Source organism: Salvelinus fontinalis, chromosome 3 (genome assembly GCF_029448725.1).
Source record: "Salvelinus fontinalis isolate EN_2023a chromosome 3, ASM2944872v1, whole genome shotgun sequence".
NCBI lineage: Eukaryota > Metazoa > Chordata > Actinopteri > Salmoniformes > Salmonidae > Salvelinus > Salvelinus fontinalis.
The window spans coordinates 35,054,239-35,074,272 of NC_074667.1; the positions used below are offsets into that span (position 1 = coordinate 35,054,239).

Sequence of the window (20,034 nt, forward strand, 5' to 3'; positions counted from 1 at the left end):
TCACCCCTTAATCAATTGAAGAATGCCACTTTCAATAGCACGGTGGGCTACAATACTTCAGGAGGGTGGTGACGTGTGTTGTGAAGCAGATTGAGTTAGTCTCTGTATAAGTTGAATCTGTCCTTTAAATTAACTTGTCCCTATAGGCTTTATCTAAGTGTGCTAACAGTATCGTGACATGCAGGAGACCTGGTTCGAACCCAGTCAGTTGCAAGATTAAATAGGGAGTCAAAAGGCTATCCAACTACTCTTATGGAGGCCAAATTGCAGTTGACACTCCCTTCTGACACAACCTGTGATCAGAGGGAACCAGAACACACGGCCATGGTCGAGAGTCTTAGCTTTCTGGAATGGGGTCAATAGCCTGAACGGGTCAAATTCTTCAGAAAATACAATCAACATGCCACATAAGTTTCAGAAACATCTAATTTTGCTCCAGGCTGTCTCTGGTTTTGAATCGGAAATGAATGCAATAGCTTCCATATTGAAACTCAAATTTAATTACATTTTAAAAACAATAGACCCAGCTTAAAAAATGTTACTTGAATCATTGACTTAAATCAAGAAATACAACTTGTACATTCAAACATAGACATTTAAATAAACTCTTAGCACTGAAATCACACAAGTCAGTGCCTTACCGGGTTAATTATTATAGAACAAAAGACATATGGCATCAGAATTGATGAAGGCTACCACTGCAAACATTGACAGCATCAATTTGTTTTCTGGCATTGATCTTTGGCTAATTGTGCACATTGCAGTCGTACTTGTTCCCAAGGCAAAGCACAATGTCTTGTTGCCACATTAAGAAAAAAAACTGAATGTATTCCCTTTTCCTGATTTTACGGTGTTAAAATGTCGATGTAGCCTGAGATTGTCATAGAAAACTGTAGATATGCATAGAATAGACAGCATTGTGTTTAAAATAAACTGGTTGGCTCCACTGCCTGTTGTCTACATGTAAGTCTTGGGAACGATGGGATCTCCATACATGCAGTCTTCCTCCAGGGCCAGGTTGTACTGACTGCCACTTCCTCCCTTGTAGGCGCTGGTCACGATCCTCAACCAGCCCTTCTCTCCCTGGCAAGAAAATAGAAACTTCCTCAATCTGGAGTGTCAGCTAGATAAATATGCTTGATTGTACATGAGCGTCAGAAAAGTCAAGTTAACTACAGGAAAAGCTGTAGGCTAGGTTTGTTGCCGCATCTTGAGCGCAATGTAATTCTGTAGCAGAACAGGATTCTCTGCTGCAGTTTCCATAGATCACTAGAGACATATTATGGCATTGCATGGTGTTCATTTGATAAGAAGCTTACCCAGGGCTCTCCCCAGGAGTTGCGGACGATCCAGAATTCCACACCATTCTCATCCAGGCCCCAGCCGGCAACGGACACAATGTGGTTGATGTAGGGCTCCTTTATATACTCAGAGTACAGGCCTCCTGTGTAGGCGTCCAAATTGTCTGTTGCCATGATCCCACAGCTACCAAGGACAAAAAAAGGAGTCTGTATTTAGTTAAAGCGACATGTTGGTGTACGTTTTAAGGGGCAGGAAGGGAAAGAGAATACTTGGACAGAGTTGCATGGCTGCAGTAAGCCAATGAACATTAAGCAGCAACTCCATACAGACAAGCATAATTATTTGCTCCTTCACTAACTTCCTAAGTCATAGTGCTACTATGGGGTCACTGTTTCACAGCAGACATGGGCAAACTGACACTGAGGTAGGTGCCTGTTTGACTGACTTTGCTCTACTTCTCATGCAAATCCATACACCGTCACGACAGGAGGAGCGCATGATCAGAGAAACAGTCACCACGTTGACCAAGTCCAGTTCCTAACCTGATCGGTCCGCCAGCATAGATCTCAGCCATCATCTTCTCCCTCCCACTGACAGCGCCGAAGTCTCCGACCTTCCACAGGGTGTAGTTCTGGATGATGTTGCAGACCCCGAATGTGGTGCAGGTTCCACACTGGTTGAACAGTTTGCACGCTGCAAGACAATATGGAGAACATGTTAAATCAGAGAAATGGCAAATGAACCACAATCTTAATTTTGTGATCAAGTCTAGAATGGGAAAGACTGTTCGGCTGGGAGTTAAGATCTTGAGGCCTTACTCTGATCCTTGGCCTGGTAGTTGTTGCAGGTCTCGTCAGGGATGCCATGTTTGTTGGCATACTCCCACACCCCAGTGTGATCACCTCCATGACAGGAGCCAGCCTCACCACAGTCCACCACATTCTGGACTGACAGATAGGCAGAGGGCCAGGCTCCCTTCCGCTTGATGTTTATGCGATCTGGGAAAAGGAGCAGACCAACAACCAGTCCATTAATTCAGTACTTGTTCCAGAGTCTGCTCATAAATGTTGAAAAGTCATCAAACTTAGTAAGGACAAGTCTAGGATTCTGAAGTCATTGTATTATTATGATAAAGTACTACTTGTATGAGCAGAGGAGGAAATTGCATTTTAAAAACAGATTTACCAGAAACCCAAATGACAGGAAACCATGAAGCTATAACTGCACAGTCAGGTGTTGCCACAAACTTCCCTGCCAGGCCACCCCCCGAATGAGTCAGATGTGTTAAATGCCTGACAGGCATTCATGTTTGAAATATTGCAATGTTTATTCCACTTACGTTATAAAATCTAGTTTAAGTGACTTTAGATTAGTAAACCATCTTTATGACCATCATCTTGAAGGGCAAATACCAAGCTTTGAAAGACTGTACCTATAGAGAATCAAAAGTTTGCAGACATCCATAGCCAAATAGAATTTTACAGTCTGATCTTCATCCTGTCCATTTGTACCATGTAAACTGTATGCTTTGTTAATTTCTATGAGCTGTACAAATTAGTTGACAGCAGAGCAGAAATGCTAGCTGGAGGTTAGGCTACCTGCCATGGCGCTGGTGCTGCCATGTGCCCAGCAGGATCCACAGTACTGGGGGATGTGCTGGTTGCGGGTAGTGCTGACGTAGTTGGTGCCGTTGATGTTCCTCCAGTCCCAGGCCTTGGGGAGCTCATTGAGTTCAAGGAACTCGTAGGGTCGGGGCATCGTCCTAATGAAAGACATGACGTCAGGGTACAAGGTGCTCTAGATATTCTTTTTTGGGGGGGGGGGGGGGTAAAGTGGTCGTTAGTCTTGTCCCGTCGCTGCAATTCCGGGAGAGGCGAACGTCGAAAGCCATGCGTTCTCCGAAAACACGACCCCGCCAAGCCGCACTGCTTGCTTAACCTGGAAGCCAGCCATACCAATGAGTCAGAGGAAACACCATACAGCTGGCAATCGAAGTCAGCGTGCATGTGCCCGGCCCGCCACAAGGAGTCGCTAGAGCACAATGGGACAAGGACATCCTGGCTGGCCAAACCCTCCCCTAACCCAGACAACGCACACTCTGCCAATTGTGCGCCACCTCATGGATATCCCGGTCAGTTGCAACACAGCCTGGGATCGAACCCAGGTCTGTAGTGACCCCTCAAGCATAAATGCAGTGCCTTAAACCGATGTGCTGCTCGGGAGGCCCTAGATAGAGTTCTAAATGTAGAGCGGCTCAAACTGCAAGCATGAAGGATCTAAGCACTCATAAGGTCCCATGCAAAACCGGACCAGATTGAGCTTGGCAGAGCTGCCTCTCCAAGTACAAGCATTCTTTCAAAACGAAACTACCCCTGAAAGGGCCATGCATGTTTCGGGGGGAGGGGGTGAGCACCCAATAGCAAAATGGGATGGTAAGCTTTAAACGACAGGTCATAATCTGCCCATACTACGGTCATCTCCTAACCACAGACAAGTCAGAAACCTTGTCTCCGTCGGCTTTGATTGCTTTAAAACTTTAGATAGCCATGATGTGCCTTCTGTAATAGACTGATTAAGTCTTAAAAAGGGGAGGAACTTGTCAACATTTAAACGGGTTGTACAACAAACTCGCTCAGTGACTGACTAATGTCAATGGAGTGCAGAAGATGCAGGTAAAGTACGCCTGAACAACTCAAGAACACACAACAAAAAACAATTGAAACCACTAGAGGCAAAAAAAATAAGCATGCGCCTGCTGGCCGCCCTACTTCCCATATCAGATCTATGATTATATGAAATATATAAAAAAGTAAACCACAAAACAAAATGCTGTGGAGGAAAAAGCAATCTAAGTTTCTACTACAATCATGTTGCAACAACTAGCTACTATTTATAGCTCAAGAGCAATCACTAGACATATCAAATTTGGTGATGGAAGACATCACGGCTAAAGTTACCTGAATCCATTGTGCTTGTTCAGCTGGGGTCTATAGCATGGCTGCTTCTCGTTAAAATAGCGTCCAGCAAAGACACCCGACACCATAAACACGAATAACAACAGTGACCGTGCCATGTTGAAAAATATTTGTCATATGACTTCTTAGAAACTCCGTGGGATTTTTATACTGTTTCACCACGAGGGTCAACCTGAACAAGGCGTAAACGCGGCGCAGACTCGCAGAGTTTTGTGTCATAAGGATTATACTTCCCTGCCATTTATTACTGGTTTTACAGACAGCACGATATGGTTTATAGATCAGTGCTAACTGCAGTTCGACCTAAGTGAACAACCACGTAGCAAACGCCATCCCGTGATTAGTGACTCATTGCAGTACACTATACACATAGGAACAGCTGAATTTATTTTGTTTTTACAAACATTGCACATTCTAATTAATTAATCAACCAAACACTGCCCTTGGTTTTAATCATAATACGTTTAAAAAGTTACATTTTGGGTGGAGGGGTAATATTGCCGAATGGACATAACATGGGCAGAACCTGCACTTGCAAAATCCAGGAAGTCATGCATTGGTATGCTACAATTTGAGGCTTGCCAAAATATGACATTTCCATTTTACAGGCTTGCCAACATGTTTCATTGCAAGTTTCATTCAAGAGAGCTATTGATACAATGTTAACAATTTTACAGGCTTGCCTGCAACAATGTGGCCAGCGACCTAAGGCACTGCATCTCAGTGTTAGAGGTGTCACAACAGACCCTGGTCCGATTCCAGGCTGTATCACAACTGACGCACAATTGGCCCAGCGTCGTCCGGGTTAGGGATTGCCGGTATAGGCCGTCATTGTAAATAAGAATTTGTTCTTAACTGACTTGCCTAGTTAAATAAAGGTTAAATAAATAACAACCCGTGGCATTCAAATGTTGCTCCGTGCAAATGATCCGTGGTGGAAAAAGTACCCAATTGTCTTACTTCAGTAAAAGTCATGATACTTTCATAGAAAATGACTCAAGTAAAAGTAACCTAGTAAAATACTACTAGAGTAAAAGTCTATAAGTATTTGGTTTTAAATATACTTAAGTATCAAAAGTAAAAGTATAAATAATTTCAAATGCCTTACATAAAGTAAACCAGACTGCACCATTTTCTTGTTTTTTTAGCCAGAGGCATACTCCAACACTCAGACATAATTTACAAACGAGTCTGCCAGATCAGAGGCAATAGGGAAGACCAGGGATGTTCTCTTGATAAGTGTGTGAATTGGACCAATTTCCTGTCCTGCTAAGCATTCAAAATGTAATGAGTACTTTTGGGTGTGAGGGAAAATTTATGAAGTAAAAAATAGATTAATATATTTAATGTAGTGAAGTAAAAGTTGTCAAAAATATAAATAGTAAAGTACAGATACCCCCAAAACGACTTAAGTAGTACTTTAAAAGATTTTTACTTAAGAACTTTACACCGCTGTAAATGATATAGGGTGCGTTCCTTTGTCTAGGCGTTGCTGACAGATCTTACAACACTTGGATAGGTTTTACATGTCACAATAATCACAATACAGCAATCTGTCAAGTCGATGACAGTCAATGTGCTAGGCAACCATTGGTTGATGCTTTCAACAACTGAGCAGTGGAACACAACCACAGCTTGCTTGTTACTTATAAAAGTATTCCACATTACCAGGCAAGGTTGTCAACTTTTGTATTCCATGCAGTTATAATTTTACAAGGAATATGACAAAGCATATAAGATTGCTTAATGTTTAATTCCAAGAAAAGCAGAAGACACATTTCCATCTCATGTGGACTAATAAAGTTATAGGGACCCTTCAGCACCCAGCTGTGCCCTGGACACCATAAGTGAATTGATCACCCCCCATCTATCTTCAGAGTTCGTACTGTTAGGTGACCTAAACTGGGACATGCTTAACACCCCGGCAGTCCTACAATCTAAGCTAGATGCCCTCAATCTCACACAATTTATCAAGGAACCTACCAGGTACAACCCTAAATCCGTAACCATGGGCACCCTCTTAGATATCATCCTGACCAACTTGCCCTCTAAATACACCTCTGCTGTCTTCAACCAGGATCTCAGCGATCACTGCCTGCGTACGTAATGGGTCCGCGGTCAAACAACCACCCCTCATCACTGTCAAACACTCCCCAAAACACTTCAGTGAGCAGGCCTTTCTAATCGACCTGGCCCGGGTATCCTGGAAGGATATTGACCTCATCCCGTCAGTAGAGGATGCCTGGTTGCTCTTCACAAGTGTTTCCCTCACCATCTTAAATAAGCATGCCCCATTAAAAAAATGTAGAACTAAGAACAGATATAGCCCTTGGTTCACCCCAGACTTGACTTCCCTTGACCAGCACAAAAACATCCTGTGGCGTTCTGTATTAGCATCGAATATCCCCCCCCCCCCCCCACCCCCCGGTATGCAACTTTTCAGGGAAGAGGAACCAATATACTCAGTCAGTTAGGAAAGCTAAGGCTGGCTTTTTCAAACAGAAATTTGCTTCCTGTAGCACTAATTCCAAAATGTTTTGGGACACTAAAGTCCATGGAGAATAAGAGCACCTCCTCCCAGCTGCCCACTGCACTGAGGATAGGAAACACTATCACCAGATACATCTACGGTAATCGATAATTTCAATAAGCATTCTTCTACGGCTGGCCATGCTTTCCACCTGGCTACCCCTACCCCTGCCAACATCTCAGCAACCCCCTGCAGCAACTTGCCCAAGGCCCCCCCCCCCCCCCGCTTCTCCTTCACTCAAATCCAGACAGCTGATGTTCTGAAAGAGCTGCAAAATCTGGATCCCTACAAATCAGCTGGATTAGACAATCTGGGCCCTCTCTTTCTAAAATTATCAGCCGAAATTGTTGCAACCTCTATTACTAGCCTATTCAATCTGTTTCGTATTGTCTGAGATTCCCAAAGATTGGAAAGCTGCCGCAGTCATCCCCCTCTTCATAGGGGGAGACACTCTAGACCCAAACTGTTGTAGACCTATATCCATCCTTCCCTGCCTTTCTAAAATCTTCGAAAGCCAAGTTAACAAAACAGATCACCAACCATTTCGAATCCCACCGTACCTTCTCCACTATGCAATCTGGTTTCCGAGCTGGTCATGGGTGCAACTCAGCCACTCTCAAGGTCCTAAACGATATCATAACCTCCATCGATAAAAGACAGTACTGTGCAGCTGTCTTCATCGACCTGGCCAAGGCTTTCGACTCTGTCAATCACCGCATTCTCATCGGCAGACTCAATAGCCTTGGCTTCTCAAATGACTGCCTCGCCTGGTTCACCAACTACTTCTCAGATAGAGTTCAATGTGTCAAATCGGAGGGCCTGTTGTCTGGACCTCGGGCAGTCTCTGGGGGTGCCACAGGGTTCAATTCTCTGTATATATCAATGATGTCACTCTTGCTGCTGGTGATTCTCTGATCCACCTCTACGCAGATGACACCATTCTGTATACATCTGGCTCTTCTTTGGACACTGTGTTAACAAACCTCCAAACGAGCTTCAACGCCATACAACACTCCTTCCATGGCCTCCAACTGCTTTTAAATGCTAGTAAAACTAAAGTGCATGCTCTTCAACCGATCGCTGCCGGCACCCTCCCGCCCAACTAGCATCACTACTCTGGACGGTTTTGACCTAGAATATGTGGACAACTATAAATACCTAGGTGTCTGGTTAGACTGTACTCTCCTTCCAGACTCACATTAAGCATCTCCAATCTAAAATTAAATCTAGGATCTGCTTCCTATTTCGCAACAAAGCCTCCTTCACTCATGCTGCCAAACATTCCCTCGTAAAACTGACTATCCTACCGATCCTCGACTTTGGCGATGTAATTTACAAAATAGCCCCAACAAACTGGATGTAGTCTATTACAGTGCCATCCGTTTTGTCACCAAAGCCCCATATACTACCCACCACTGCAACCTGTATGCTCTCATTGGCTGGCCCTCGCTACATACTCGTCGCCAAACCCACTGGCTCCAGGTCATCTATGTCTTTGCTAGGTAAAGCCACGCCTTATCTAAGCTCACTGGTCACCATAGCAACACCCATCCGTAGCACACGCTCCAGCAGGTATATTTCACTGGTCACCCCCAAAGCCAACACTTCCTTTGGCCACTTTTCCTTCCAGTTCTCTGCTGCCAATGACTGGAACAGATTGCTAAAATCACTGAAGCTGGAGTCTTATATCTCCCTCTATAACTTTAAGCATCAGCTTACATATCACTGTACCTGTACACAGCCCATCTGTATATAGCACTCCCAACTACCTCATCCCCATATTATTACTTACCCTCTTGCTCTTTTGCACCCCAGTCTCTCTACTTGCGCATCTATCACTCGTGTTAATGCTAAAATTGTAATTATTTCACCTCTATGGCCTATTCATTGACTACCTCCCTACTCTTCTACATTTGCACACACTGTAAAGATTTGTATATATTTTTTTATATTGTGCTATTGACTGTACGTTTGTTAATTTGTAACTCTGCAGAGTTGTTTTTGTCACACTGCTTTGCTTCATCTTGGCCAGGTCGCAGTTGTAAATGAGAACTTGTTCTCAACTGGCCTACCTGGTTAAATAAAGGTGAAAACTTATTCCAAATATCCAGCTTTACTATTCACATGGGTTATTCCCAATGTCCAGAATGACAAGTTGGCCATCAGTGGCTAGGCTATGGCTAAAAGCCAAAGTATGTGTTTGCCTGATACCTAAACAAGCTAATTTGCTCAAGGACATTGAAACAGAAAAATAAACCATCACTTACCACACAGGATCAAACACCTTATTCAGTTACTTAACCATTTAAGGCTGCATTTTGATTTTATTATAGCTATGGTTAATTTTGGAGAATTGTGATAATGCTCTGGTAATTCATTCAAGGAAGGCAGAACCTTAAAGTGTTCAATATGCTATAAACATTTGCATATTCATCATCCCTCCCAATTATTCATGGCCCATTTGGAGACAAAATGGGCCATGAAAAAAATGGGCTATATTTTGGCTCCCAGCCCCCATTCCCTTAGCTCCTACACATTTCTTCACCGTTCTATAAGCACTAGATAGATAAGCTATACATAGGAAGATCCTAGAAATTCTAGCCTCTTTTTTCCCCAAAATGTCACTGCATTGTGAATGAGTCTAATAAAAATTGGGGATTGGAAATATTTTCTAGGTGTTCAGTGTATGTCGGTGTAAAGAGTGTAGGTGGCTGGGTCCAGAGGTGGCTGCTTGGAGATTTTACACCAGTCTCCTCCATTGGCAGTCGCGCTCCACCGGGTCCCTGGATGCAGCATTCATGGTAGCGGCCCCCAGAGGAGATACCTGGTTGAGCATGGGGTCGTCTGAGGCCTGGCCGAACAGAGCCATGAGCAGAGCCACACCAAAGCCGGTAGTGCGCTCCCCCTGCAGAGTGTAAGGGAGGGAAAGAGCGAGAGAGGACAGGTTACACCACGACTCAACTATATTTTGGCTTCCCGGCCCCCATTCCCTTAGCTCCTACACATTTCTTCACCGTTCTATAAGCACTAGATAGATAAGCTATACATAGGAAGATCCTTTGTTTATACAAGTCAGTCAAGATATGTGAGGGGCTGAAATGAATTTAATATAGCATGTCTAGTCTATACTTTCTAAATATTAATTGAAACACTTTAAGGAGCTGTTCCCAGACACATTAAGCCTAATGCTGGACTATAAAGCCTTTTCAGTGAGAATTCTCCATTGGGTTTGCTTTTTAGTTCATGACTAGGCTTAATCTGTGTCTCGGAAATCACCCCTACTAAACTCAAATATCCAGTCACTTACAGCATGGACAGGGGAGGCTATGTCCACATGGACCCAGACCCCAGGCCAGTCAAAACCCAGGTGAGAGCCGATGAAGAGGCCGGCACAGGAGCGTGGCGTTCTTCCTGTCCTTTCACAGACACAGCAAAGACATGCATTTACATTTTAGTCATTTAGCAGACACTCTTTTTTTAATTTTACCCCCTTTTCTCCCCAATTTTCGTGGTATCCAATCGCTAGTAATTACTATCTTGTCTCATCGCTACAACTCCCGTACGGGCTCGGGAGAGACGAAGGTCGAAAGCCATGCGTCCTCCGAAGCACAACCCAGCCAAGCCGCACTGCTTCTTAACACAGCGCGCCTCCAACCCGGAAGCCAGCCACACCAATGTGTCGGAGGAAACACCGTGCACCTAGCCCCCTTGGTTAGCGCGCACTGCGCCCGGCCCGCCACAGGAGTCGCTGGAGCGCGATGAGACAAGGATATCCCTACTGGCCAAATCCTCCCTAACCCGGACGACGCTAGGCCAATTGGGCTTCGCCCCACGGACCTCCCGGTCGCGACAGAGCCTCTGGTGGCACAGCTATCGCTGCGATGCAGTGCCCTAGACCACTGCGCCACCCGGGAGGCCTAGCACACTCTTATCCAGAAAATATATAATAGGCTGAAGGAAAATTATCAACAATCACAATAGGCTGTAGAGGCTATTTGATTGTACTCAGATCCAGGATTCGGACCTGCTAGAGACTGGGCATACAGCAGAGTAGTGGTACCACTCACAGCCACAGAGTTCTTCATGTCTGCCACGGCTGAGGTGAACTCATTGAAGTGCAGCTCTGGGCAGTAGACCAGGGGATGAGCCAGATCCCCGCTGCTGCGGCCCGCCTTCACACACGCCGTCTCCCACTGCTCACTGTTGGTCATCACAGCACAATGGTACTTCCCTGTGGAAATCCCCTATTTCCACTAGGAGAGCCACACACAAATTCAACCATTGTTGGAAACATATACTAATGTAGTCATTTGTTATATAGGAACTATGGTTATTCACTAAAGTGAAAGAAGGTAAGATGATGTATGATGACATGTTTATATTGAATGTACACTGTACAAAAATATAAACGCAACATGTAAAGTGTTGGTCCCATGTTTCATGAAGTGAAATAAAAGATCTCAGAAATGTTCCATTCACGCAAAAATATTATTTCTCTAAAATGTTTTGCACAACTTGAATTACATCCCTGTTAGTGAGCATTTCTCATTTTCCAAGATAATCCATCCATCTGACAGGTGTGGCATATAAAGAAGCTGAATAAACAGCATGATCATTACACAGGTCCACTTTGTGCTGGGGACACAAAGGCCACTTTAAAATGTGCAGTTTTGCCACCCACACAATGCCACGGATGTCTCAAGTTTTGAAGGAGTGTGTAATTGGCATGCTGACTACAGGAATGTCCACCAGAGCTGTTGCCAGATAATTGAATGTTAATTTCTCTACCATAAGCCACCGCCAACATAATTTTAGAGAATTTGGCAGTACTTCCAACCGGCCTCACAACCGCTTACCACATGTATGGTGTCGTGTGGACGAGTGGTTTGCTGATGTTAGCCTTGTGAACGGAGTGCCTCATGGTGGCGGTGGGGTTACTGTATGGGCAGGCATAAGCTACGGACAAGGAACACAATTGCTTTTTAAAATCGATGGCAATTTAAAAATACCGTGACGAGATCCTGAGGCCCAAAGTCGTGCCATTCATCTGCCGCCATCACCTCATGTTTCAGCATGATAATGCACAGCCCTGTGTCGCAAGGATCTGTACATAATTCCTGGAAGCTGATAATTTTCCAGATCCTCCATTGCCTGCATACTCACCAGACATGTGACCAATTGAGCATGTTTGGGATGCTCTGGATTGATGTGTGACAGAGTGTTCCAGTTCCTGGAGTGGGACAACATTCCACAATCAACAGCTTGATAAACTTTATGCAAAGCAGACTGACTGGTTTTCTGATCCACACCCAAACTCTTTTTTTAAGGTATCTGTGACCAACAGATGCATATCTGTATTCCTAGTCATGTGAAATCCATAGATGAAGGCCTAATGAATTTATTTCAATTGACCGATGTCCTTAAATGAACTGTAACTCAGTAAAATCTTAGAAATTGTTGCATGTTTCATTTATATTCAGTATAGATTTAAACCTTTTCTGGTCAGCAACAAAAATCAGCCCCAATTTTGTGCTGATCAGGCCTCAGCGACAAATGTTTCACTTGCAATTAGCTACTTCACTAGCTAGCACAAAAAAATCCAATATGGTGCATCATGTGGTGTTTTCAGAATGAGCCGAATCAGCACATCATGAGGGTTACCACAGGATGTGGTGTCGTCATCACCAGCACGAGGTGTGTTTTGAGTTAGAAAATTATTGTTCTAAGGAAAATCTCTTTATGTAGGCTAACAATTTTGTGTGATTAACACCATCCACTTGTGTGAGACACCAGTTGTTTTGAGTTCCTCAGAGATTGTGGGGAATTTTAGCTTTAGCTCAAGACAATGTCAGTGAGGGCAAAGATCAACGGAAAGTAAAACTTTTTCGTTACTAGGCATTATGTCTGTCACAAGCCCTGTTAACCTTTGCTCTGATCGAAGTGCAGTAAATGTAAAACAGTCACAACTGGCTTTTATGAGTGTTTCAACAATGTACATGTGATGACTTAACTTTCTTGGGCTAACATTTATTACCAAACCATCACTTCCGATTTTTTTTTTGGACTAAATCTTATAGAAATACAAATACTATTATATTATTGCAAAATGATATCAATCTCTTGCTGCAAAATGACAATAAGTGATTAAAGAAGCGTGGGGCATCAAAGTAATGTAGGCCAGTGTTGTTGCCAAAGCTGCACTGCTGTGGCTCTAGAGGCCACCCGTCACACACCTGTGCCCCTGTCAGAGTGGCCATATCCAGGATGATGTCAGCAGAGAGGTCCTTGCTGGCATACACCACACCATCAGAGAGCACTAGCCTGCCTTCAGCATCAGTGTTCTTGATCTCCACTGTGAGAAAGTTAGCAAAACAAGAGGGGGAAAAATGTATTTCAGGCCATAGATTCTTCAATCAGAAAGGCAGCAAAAAGAGAACAAAAAGCTATTGAAACCATAAATTAACCAAACAAACTAAATGTAAGCCAATAATGAATCCTTGCTCAAATGCCAGCTAATTGTTTCTTTCCCACACAAAAGCCCATCAGAAGGAAAAATTCTACTTACCTCCATCAGGTTGCCATCATATTAGCCCGGTTCCCATTACCTTGCCTAACTGATTTACATGCTCCCCCAACGGCTACTCACTTTCCAGAGTAGAGCGTGTGGATGTCATCTGGCCGTGTGGCAGTGGGTCCGACTGCATTCTCCGCCAGGCAGAATACGGCATGGAGATTGTCCTTGAAGCCCTGAAATAAAGACACATTTCAAAAGGTTTGCACACAACTTTTCAACAGCTCTAACCAAACTTTCAGTACATGTTCCAATAGGGTGTCTCCTAACAGGACCTTATGTTTCAAATAAGAAGTTGACTTGAAAGAGTAAGCAGGGGTAGTAGGTACAGTAGGCCTCACCTGATTGACAGTAGCTTTGAAAGCTCCTAAAAATGGCTGCTGCCTCACCAGTCTCTTTCATCCCAGGCATGTTGGTCTTGATGCAAAAGAAAAATACATTCAGCCTTTACAACATTGTAATTTAATACTTATTTGGCTGGCAACTCCCTAACATCCATTGAATTGAACAAAATAATCACATTAAGGACTCGTTCCAAATGGCACTCTAATTCCCTTTACCCATAGGTCTCTCTTCAAAAGTAGTGCACTATAGGGAATATGGTGCTATTTGGGATGCAACCCAACTGACCAGCCATAAGCATACCTTTTTACCTTTCCCTTGATGCGGAGACCTCCGGTGTCATACACGATGCCCTTGCCCACCCATGCAATAGTCTGGGTGGCACCATCTGGTTTGTGACTCAGGACTGCAAGGGCAGGAGGGTTCACCCCTGGCTTGCCCACTCCATAGATCTCTGAAGGCCCAAACGGTCCAAAGTGATCGAGTTGATGATCACAGAAACTAATGTTGTGTTATCAGTCAGAGAACCATGATGAGTGTATGTGCATCATGACAACTCATAAACCAGAATACACACTTTGTTCCAATGTGGAAAAATTAATTTAATTTGACATTCCTTTTTGCCAAAATCTCTTGGGTCCCATTACATCAGCTTGTTTTGTTGAGAAAGTAACAAAGCTGAATAGAAACGTTGTACATTCAAAGACAAAACAGAGAGGAGAACCACCAAACGAACATACAGAGCTGTATGCCCCCTTTTTAATTTGCTCTACTTCTTCAACCCAAACCTATATTAGATAAAGGGAACCTGAGTGAACAAATAACACAACAATTACATACTTTATTTAATAAACTAAGTTATGCAACACACAATGCCCCTGTGTGAAAAAGAAATTGCCCCCTTATACTAAATAACTGGTTGTACCACCTTTAGCTGCAATGACTGCAACCAAACACTTCCCGTAGTTGTTGATCAGTCTCTCACGTCGCTGTGGAGGAATTTTGGTCCACTCTTACATGCAGAATTGCTTTAACTCAGCGGCATTTGCTTTAACTCAGCGGCATCAAGCATGAATTGCTCGTTCCAAGTCCTGCCACAACGTCTCAATTGGGATTAGGTCAAAAAAAAATATATATATATATATATATTTGATTTTATTATTATTTTTTATTTTTATTTTACCCCCTTTTCGTGGTATCCAATCGCTAGTAATTACTATCTTGTCTCATCGCTACAACTCCCGTACGGGCTCGGGAGAGACGAAGGTCGAAAGCCATGCGTCTTCCGAAGAACAACCTAACCAAGCCGCACTGCTTCTTAACACAGCTAGCCTCCAACCCGGAAGCCAGCCGCACCAATGTGTCGGAGGAAACACCGTGTACCTGGCCCCCTTGGTTAGCGCGCACTGCGCCCGCCCGCCACAGGAGTCGCTGGAGCGCGATGAGACAAGGATATCCCTACCGGCCAAACCTACCCTAACCCGGACTACGCTATGCCAATTGTGCGTCGCCCCACGGACCTCCCGGTCGCGGCCGGCTGCGACAGAGCCTGGGCGCGAACCCAGAGACTCTGGTGGCGCAGCTAGCACTGCGATGCAGTGCCCTAGACCACTGCGCCACCCGGGAGGCCGATTAGGTCAAAATTTGATTGATGTAGACTTGATTGTGTGTTTTGGATCATTGTCTTGCTGCATGACCCAGCTGCGCTTCAGCTCGCAGACGGATGGCCTGACATTCTCCTGTAGAATTCTCTGATACAGAGCAGAAATCACAGTTCCTTCTATGAGGCAAGTCGCAGAGGTCCCGAGGCAGCAAAACATCCCCAAACTATCACACTATCACCACCATTCTGACCGTTGGTATGAGGTTTTTACTGTGGAATGTAGTGTTTGGTTTTCACCAAGCATAATGGGACCCATGTCACCCAAAAAGGGATACTTTTGAATTATATTCTCATAGGAAATTCTTCCAAGAGTCTTGATGATCATCCAGGTGCTTTTTGGAAAACATGAGCCAACTTTTTGGATGACAAGGGTCCCATTATGCAAATACTTTTTCACGGCAATGTACCAAGAAAACTCTAAAAGGGAAGTGGAAGAAAGCATGTGGTCCACACGTGACCTGATACATACAGTACATATTTATGTTGTTGTTTAAACACTGCACAAGAGTACAGCCAGTTTGAAAAACGCTTTTCTAACTGGCCCACACACATCTGTGTGATTGCAAGCAAAGAACCCAACAGATTGGAGTTCCAATCCATAGCTAAAATGGCTTCAAATGGAAGCCTAACACCTAGCCAAGGCTTTGGATGCATGGCCATTATAACAAGCCTTCTCCTGATACAGTACCTCCAAATCCTTTCTGTTTCAGTTCCTCTCCACGAATTATGACAGGAGTAACGCCCAGTTCTGTCCCCACTGCCTTAATCTCCTGAAGACAAAAATACATACCCAGTCAAATACAGTATATTTGACGCAACTCCAGTGAGTTGCGTCTTCTCTGTCCTGTGGGAAGAGGCAGAGCAACGGGAGAATATGGGGAAGGCCGGGCGATGGCACAGGCCGAGGCAAACACATCAGACCGCTCTCTCACACCATCTGTACAGACAGGAATAAACACACTTTTACTGTCTGATAACAAAATGTAACAACGGTCAGTCTAAAATGATCAATACAGTGTGTCAATCACAAAGCAGGCATTGACATATCTTCTTAGAAGTAAAACCAAATGTAGACCTAACCTAGATTTGTTTGAGACTTTGGAAAGCTGTAGGGGCAGATCTATGGCTTAATGATCACATTAACACTAGGGATCTAATAATAAATGTCTGGTGTCTGATGCATAATGGCAGATAAGGTCAGCAGTGCAGTAAACTCCACAGGCCTGTTTCCCGCCACAGATTAAGCCTAGTACTGGACAACAACAAAAAACATTCTCAATGGACAATTTCCATTGAAAGTGCATTTAAATCCAGGACTAGACTTAATCTGTGTCTGGGAAACCGGCCTGTGGAGTTAACGGTGCTGCTGACCTTATCTGCCATTATGCATCAGACATTTATTATTAGATCCTTATTAGCCTCCAAATTAGCCTTTAATCCCAGTGAGTATGTTGAACTGACTGACCAGGATGCATCGGCTCGTCCCTCCAGGCAGGCAGGTGCGGACCAGACGGGAGAGGAAGTGGGCAGAGGGGCTGTTGTGTCTGCTAACCCGGGAGGGCAGGGCTGCCACGTCTGCATGGCTCAAGTACAGAGGGCAGCTGTCCGTAGGGTAAGGGTTCAGAGCACTGAGGGCAGCCTGCCAGATCTGGATAGAAATAAGGGCCAGTAGGAGGCACTCTTTCCTCTGCTCTAAAAAAAGACATCTCAATGTCCCAGAGAAGTGATTGGGGACATTGCCCTGTGTAGGGTGCTGTCTTTCAGATGGGGTGTTAAATGGGTGACCTGACTCTCTGTGGTCACTAAAGATCTCATGGCACTTATCTTAAGAGCAGGGGTCTTAACCCTGGTGTCCTGGCTAAATGTGCAATCTGACCATCATGGCTACCTAATCATCTCCAGCTTCCAATTGGCTCATTCATCCCTGTAACTATTCCTCCGGTCATTGCTGTAAATGAGAATGATTTCTCAGTCAACTTACCTGGTAAAATGTGAGTGACAATCATTGGCTATATTATGGTGATCACATAAGTGCTGATTCTGAATGACGCTGACTACAGTAGAACTAATGAAGGCATATGACATAAGTTGTCTGACAACAAATTGTTGACCAATGCACATGATGTGATAGAGATTTTTGCAAAGCAGAAGACCAAATAGGAGTCAAAGGATGCATTTATAGAGGCAGCCCAATTATTGGCAAAATATCTGATTGTGCAAAATACCAATTTGTGGCAAAAGATCAGAATTGAGACTCCAAAGTCAGCTGGCTGGACCAAACATTAAGTCATGTCACAAGGAGTAATAGCTAGGTTAGTCGTTGCCTGGGGTCCAGGTGGTGAATATCTAAATACACCATCTGGAACATGATAGTGTTTGTTCCTCTCAGATTCTCTACAAGCCCGGAATGTTGAATACCATTTTTTAAATTTACTCTGCGTTGTTGGTCCTTCAGTTGCTCGAAATTTGAGACAAAATATCCACAGGAAAGTATTGTTTAACCAACCTTTTAAAGCATCGGTACTGAAGTTAACATTTCTATCTGGCACACACGTAAAACCATATAAACACCTGCAGTATACATGGTTCATGTGTGTCCGTCTTGTGCACCTACCTTCGGTGATTAACAAAAAAAACAATTGCGGCCAGCAATTGTGAAGTCACTCAGAAAAATGAATCAAGTCAGTAAAAATAGTTGTTGTAAAATAACGAATTGTTCGCGAACTGAACATCACTAATCTTGATTGCCACACACATAGACCTGTGTTTTGAAGTCGGTTTAATAATAACGTTACCTCCCTGTGGATAGTTTGTCAAAAATTGACCAGCTGAGGGACCAGCACCACGGACAATCGGCAGAGTAAGTTTAAATATTATTGTATTCAATATTCGTGACAAACAAGGGGCATTTAGAATGTTTATATGTAAATGTGCAGAGTGTTGTCTACATAATGTGAAGACATCGCCACATTTCGTGACTAGGTTAGTAGGGGAAATGCGATTTGACACATGAACATGTTGAGAAGGATGGAACATGCTAGCTAGCTAATCCAGCAAGACTGACTTTCCTACAGGCCGGCTTCTTCTAGTAAAATGGGGGAAAAGTTGAATATGACTTTATTTAATTTTATTAAGAATAGAGGCCCATTTTTTTTTGTCAGGGATCAAGGAACTAGTCAATATGGTTGGTTGGAGAATAGAGATGGCATGTTACAAACTAACAGTGGTTATGACCAGTAGCGGTCGGTGACGTACATCTTTTTTATGAGCATGGCCTTATTTCTATTAGGCCTACAGCAAATATTGGATGACTGTCATTCATATTCCATTCACCCAGCTCAATGTACCATCGACAAGATTTAAGCTACTACATGATAGGCTACCCGAATTTGCCCTATAAACATCACGAGGTTGCTACAACCTATCCTACAAATTAAAGTTTATAATGTGGGTGTGTGTGCAGGTCAAGAGACAAATTGGAGGAATAAAGGTGACATACATTCAATATCACCTTGCACACTCTTACCTGCATCTAGCTTATCTGGACTGCAATAATTTCATTCCGTTTGCTTCCATTTAAGAAAAGTTCATCACTTTGCTTGTTGTATAAATTCTTTCTTGCATCTACGCACTCTCCGCCTTTTAGCTTTTCCCTTTGCTTGTGGACTTCAGTGCACAACACGACTGTTTGTGACTAGGCGCAAAAACCTCTCCAAGCCTAACCTTTATACCACAACTGCTACACAGCCTAGATCATTGTCAACAAACTAGAACTACCACGTTAGTAAACCCACAATCCAATCTATGTATGCAACCACACAGTACAGCAAGCAGTTTAGCAGTTGTCCCGGTGGCAATAGATTTATACAACCGAAAGCTTACCTTGACTAGGAAGAGTTGCAGTGTTGGATAGATAGCCAGCTAGTTAAAAAAAAAAGCCTACTCAACAACCTGAATCTCTGTTTGAGTCATGTTGTTGAGTAGGCTAAATTAGCTAAGTAAGTGAAAGGTAAACTAAGAAAATATTTACGACATATAGCTAAGCTCCATCACTCTGCTGCATCCCCTTAATTTTTGAAGAAATGGGTCTTTCTCGCTCTCTGAGTCAACTGCGCAACACTTCATGCACTGCAGTGCTAGCTGGTTGTAGCTTATGCTTTCAGTACTAGATGTATTCTCTGATCATTTGATTGGGTGGACAAGATGTTAGTTCATTCTGCAAGAGCTCTGATAGGTTGGAGGACGTCTTTCGGAAGTGGTCGTAATTACTGTGTAAGTCTATGGAAGGGGGTGAGAACCATGAGCCTCCTAGGTTTTGTATTGAAGTCAATGTACACAGAGGACAGAAAATAGCTGTCCTCCGGTTATACCATGGTGCTACCCTAGATGGTACTGTTGAGGTTACTGTAGACCATTGTAAAACAGTGTTTTAATCAGTTACGGTATTTGGAAACATTAATATATTAGTTATATCTAAAAATGATAACTTTTCAAATGTTTCACAATTTTTATTCAAATTCACTGAGTAGGATGGTCCTCCCCTTCCTCTGAGGAGCTTCCACTGGTTTTGACCAGAATGCTTCTCTCCAACGCTCTACATTCAATTTGCATAAAGTAGAGCAGAGTTCCGCTTTTGCTACCGCTCTGCTAG

At 43.6% G+C, this 20,034-nt stretch overlaps 2 protein-coding genes and 1 pseudogene across 2 annotated transcripts; all 3 read right to left on the reverse strand.

Moving 5' to 3' along the window:
• Positions 1-477: 477 nt before the first annotated feature.
• On the reverse strand, positions 478-4,434 carry LOC129845831 (cathepsin Z-like). Its single transcript, XM_055913756.1, has 6 exons — positions 4,260-4,434; positions 2,901-3,064; positions 2,121-2,300; positions 1,845-1,995; positions 1,320-1,485; positions 478-1,083 (listed from the first exon to the last, which is right to left on the reverse strand). The coding sequence occupies exons 1-6, from the start codon at positions 4,373-4,375 to the stop codon at positions 958-960; spliced, it is 903 nt and encodes a 300-aa protein (XP_055769731.1). The 5' UTR covers positions 4,376-4,434; the 3' UTR covers positions 478-957.
• Positions 4,435-9,111: 4,677 nt separating this feature from the next.
• On the reverse strand, positions 9,112-11,181 carry LOC129851538 (probable aminopeptidase NPEPL1; annotated as a pseudogene).
• Positions 10,960-16,484, reverse strand: LOC129845840 (probable cytosol aminopeptidase). Its single transcript, XM_055913765.1, has 6 exons — positions 14,024-16,484; positions 13,720-13,795; positions 13,454-13,554; positions 13,041-13,159; positions 11,971-12,037; positions 10,960-11,763 (listed from the first exon to the last, which is right to left on the reverse strand). Exons 3-6 carry the CDS (start codon positions 13,533-13,535, stop codon positions 11,660-11,662), a joined length of 372 nt encoding a protein of 123 aa, XP_055769740.1. The 5' UTR covers positions 13,536-13,554; positions 13,720-13,795; positions 14,024-16,484; the 3' UTR covers positions 10,960-11,659.
• Between the last annotated feature and the right edge of the window lie 3,550 nt (positions 16,485-20,034).

Bases quoted from the DNA above. Each gene is read 5' to 3' on its own strand.
- LOC129845831 (XM_055913756.1), bottom strand. From the start codon at position 4,375: ATGGCACGGTCACTGTTGTTATTCGTGTTTATGGTGTCGGGTGTCTTT. The intron at 1,486-1,844 runs GTTAGGAACTGG...TGTCCTTGGTAG, and splicing joins TATGCTGGCGGACCGATCAG to CTGTGGGATCATGGCAACAG. The intron at 1,084-1,319 runs GTAAGCTTCTTA...TTTTCTTGCCAG, and splicing joins ACTCCTGGGGAGAGCCCTGG to GGAGAGAAGGGCTGGTTGAG.
- LOC129845840 (XM_055913765.1), bottom strand. From the start codon at position 13,535: ATGCCGTATTCTGCCTGGCGGAGAATGCAGTCGGACCCACTGCCACAC. The intron at 13,160-13,453 runs GTGAGTAGCCGT...ACTTTCTCACAG, and splicing joins CACACGCTCTACTCTGGAAA to TGGAGATCAAGAACACTGAT. The intron at 12,038-13,040 runs GTGTGTGACGGG...GTCCCACTCCAG, and splicing joins CCACTCTGACAGGGGCACAG to GAACTGGAACACTCTGTCAC.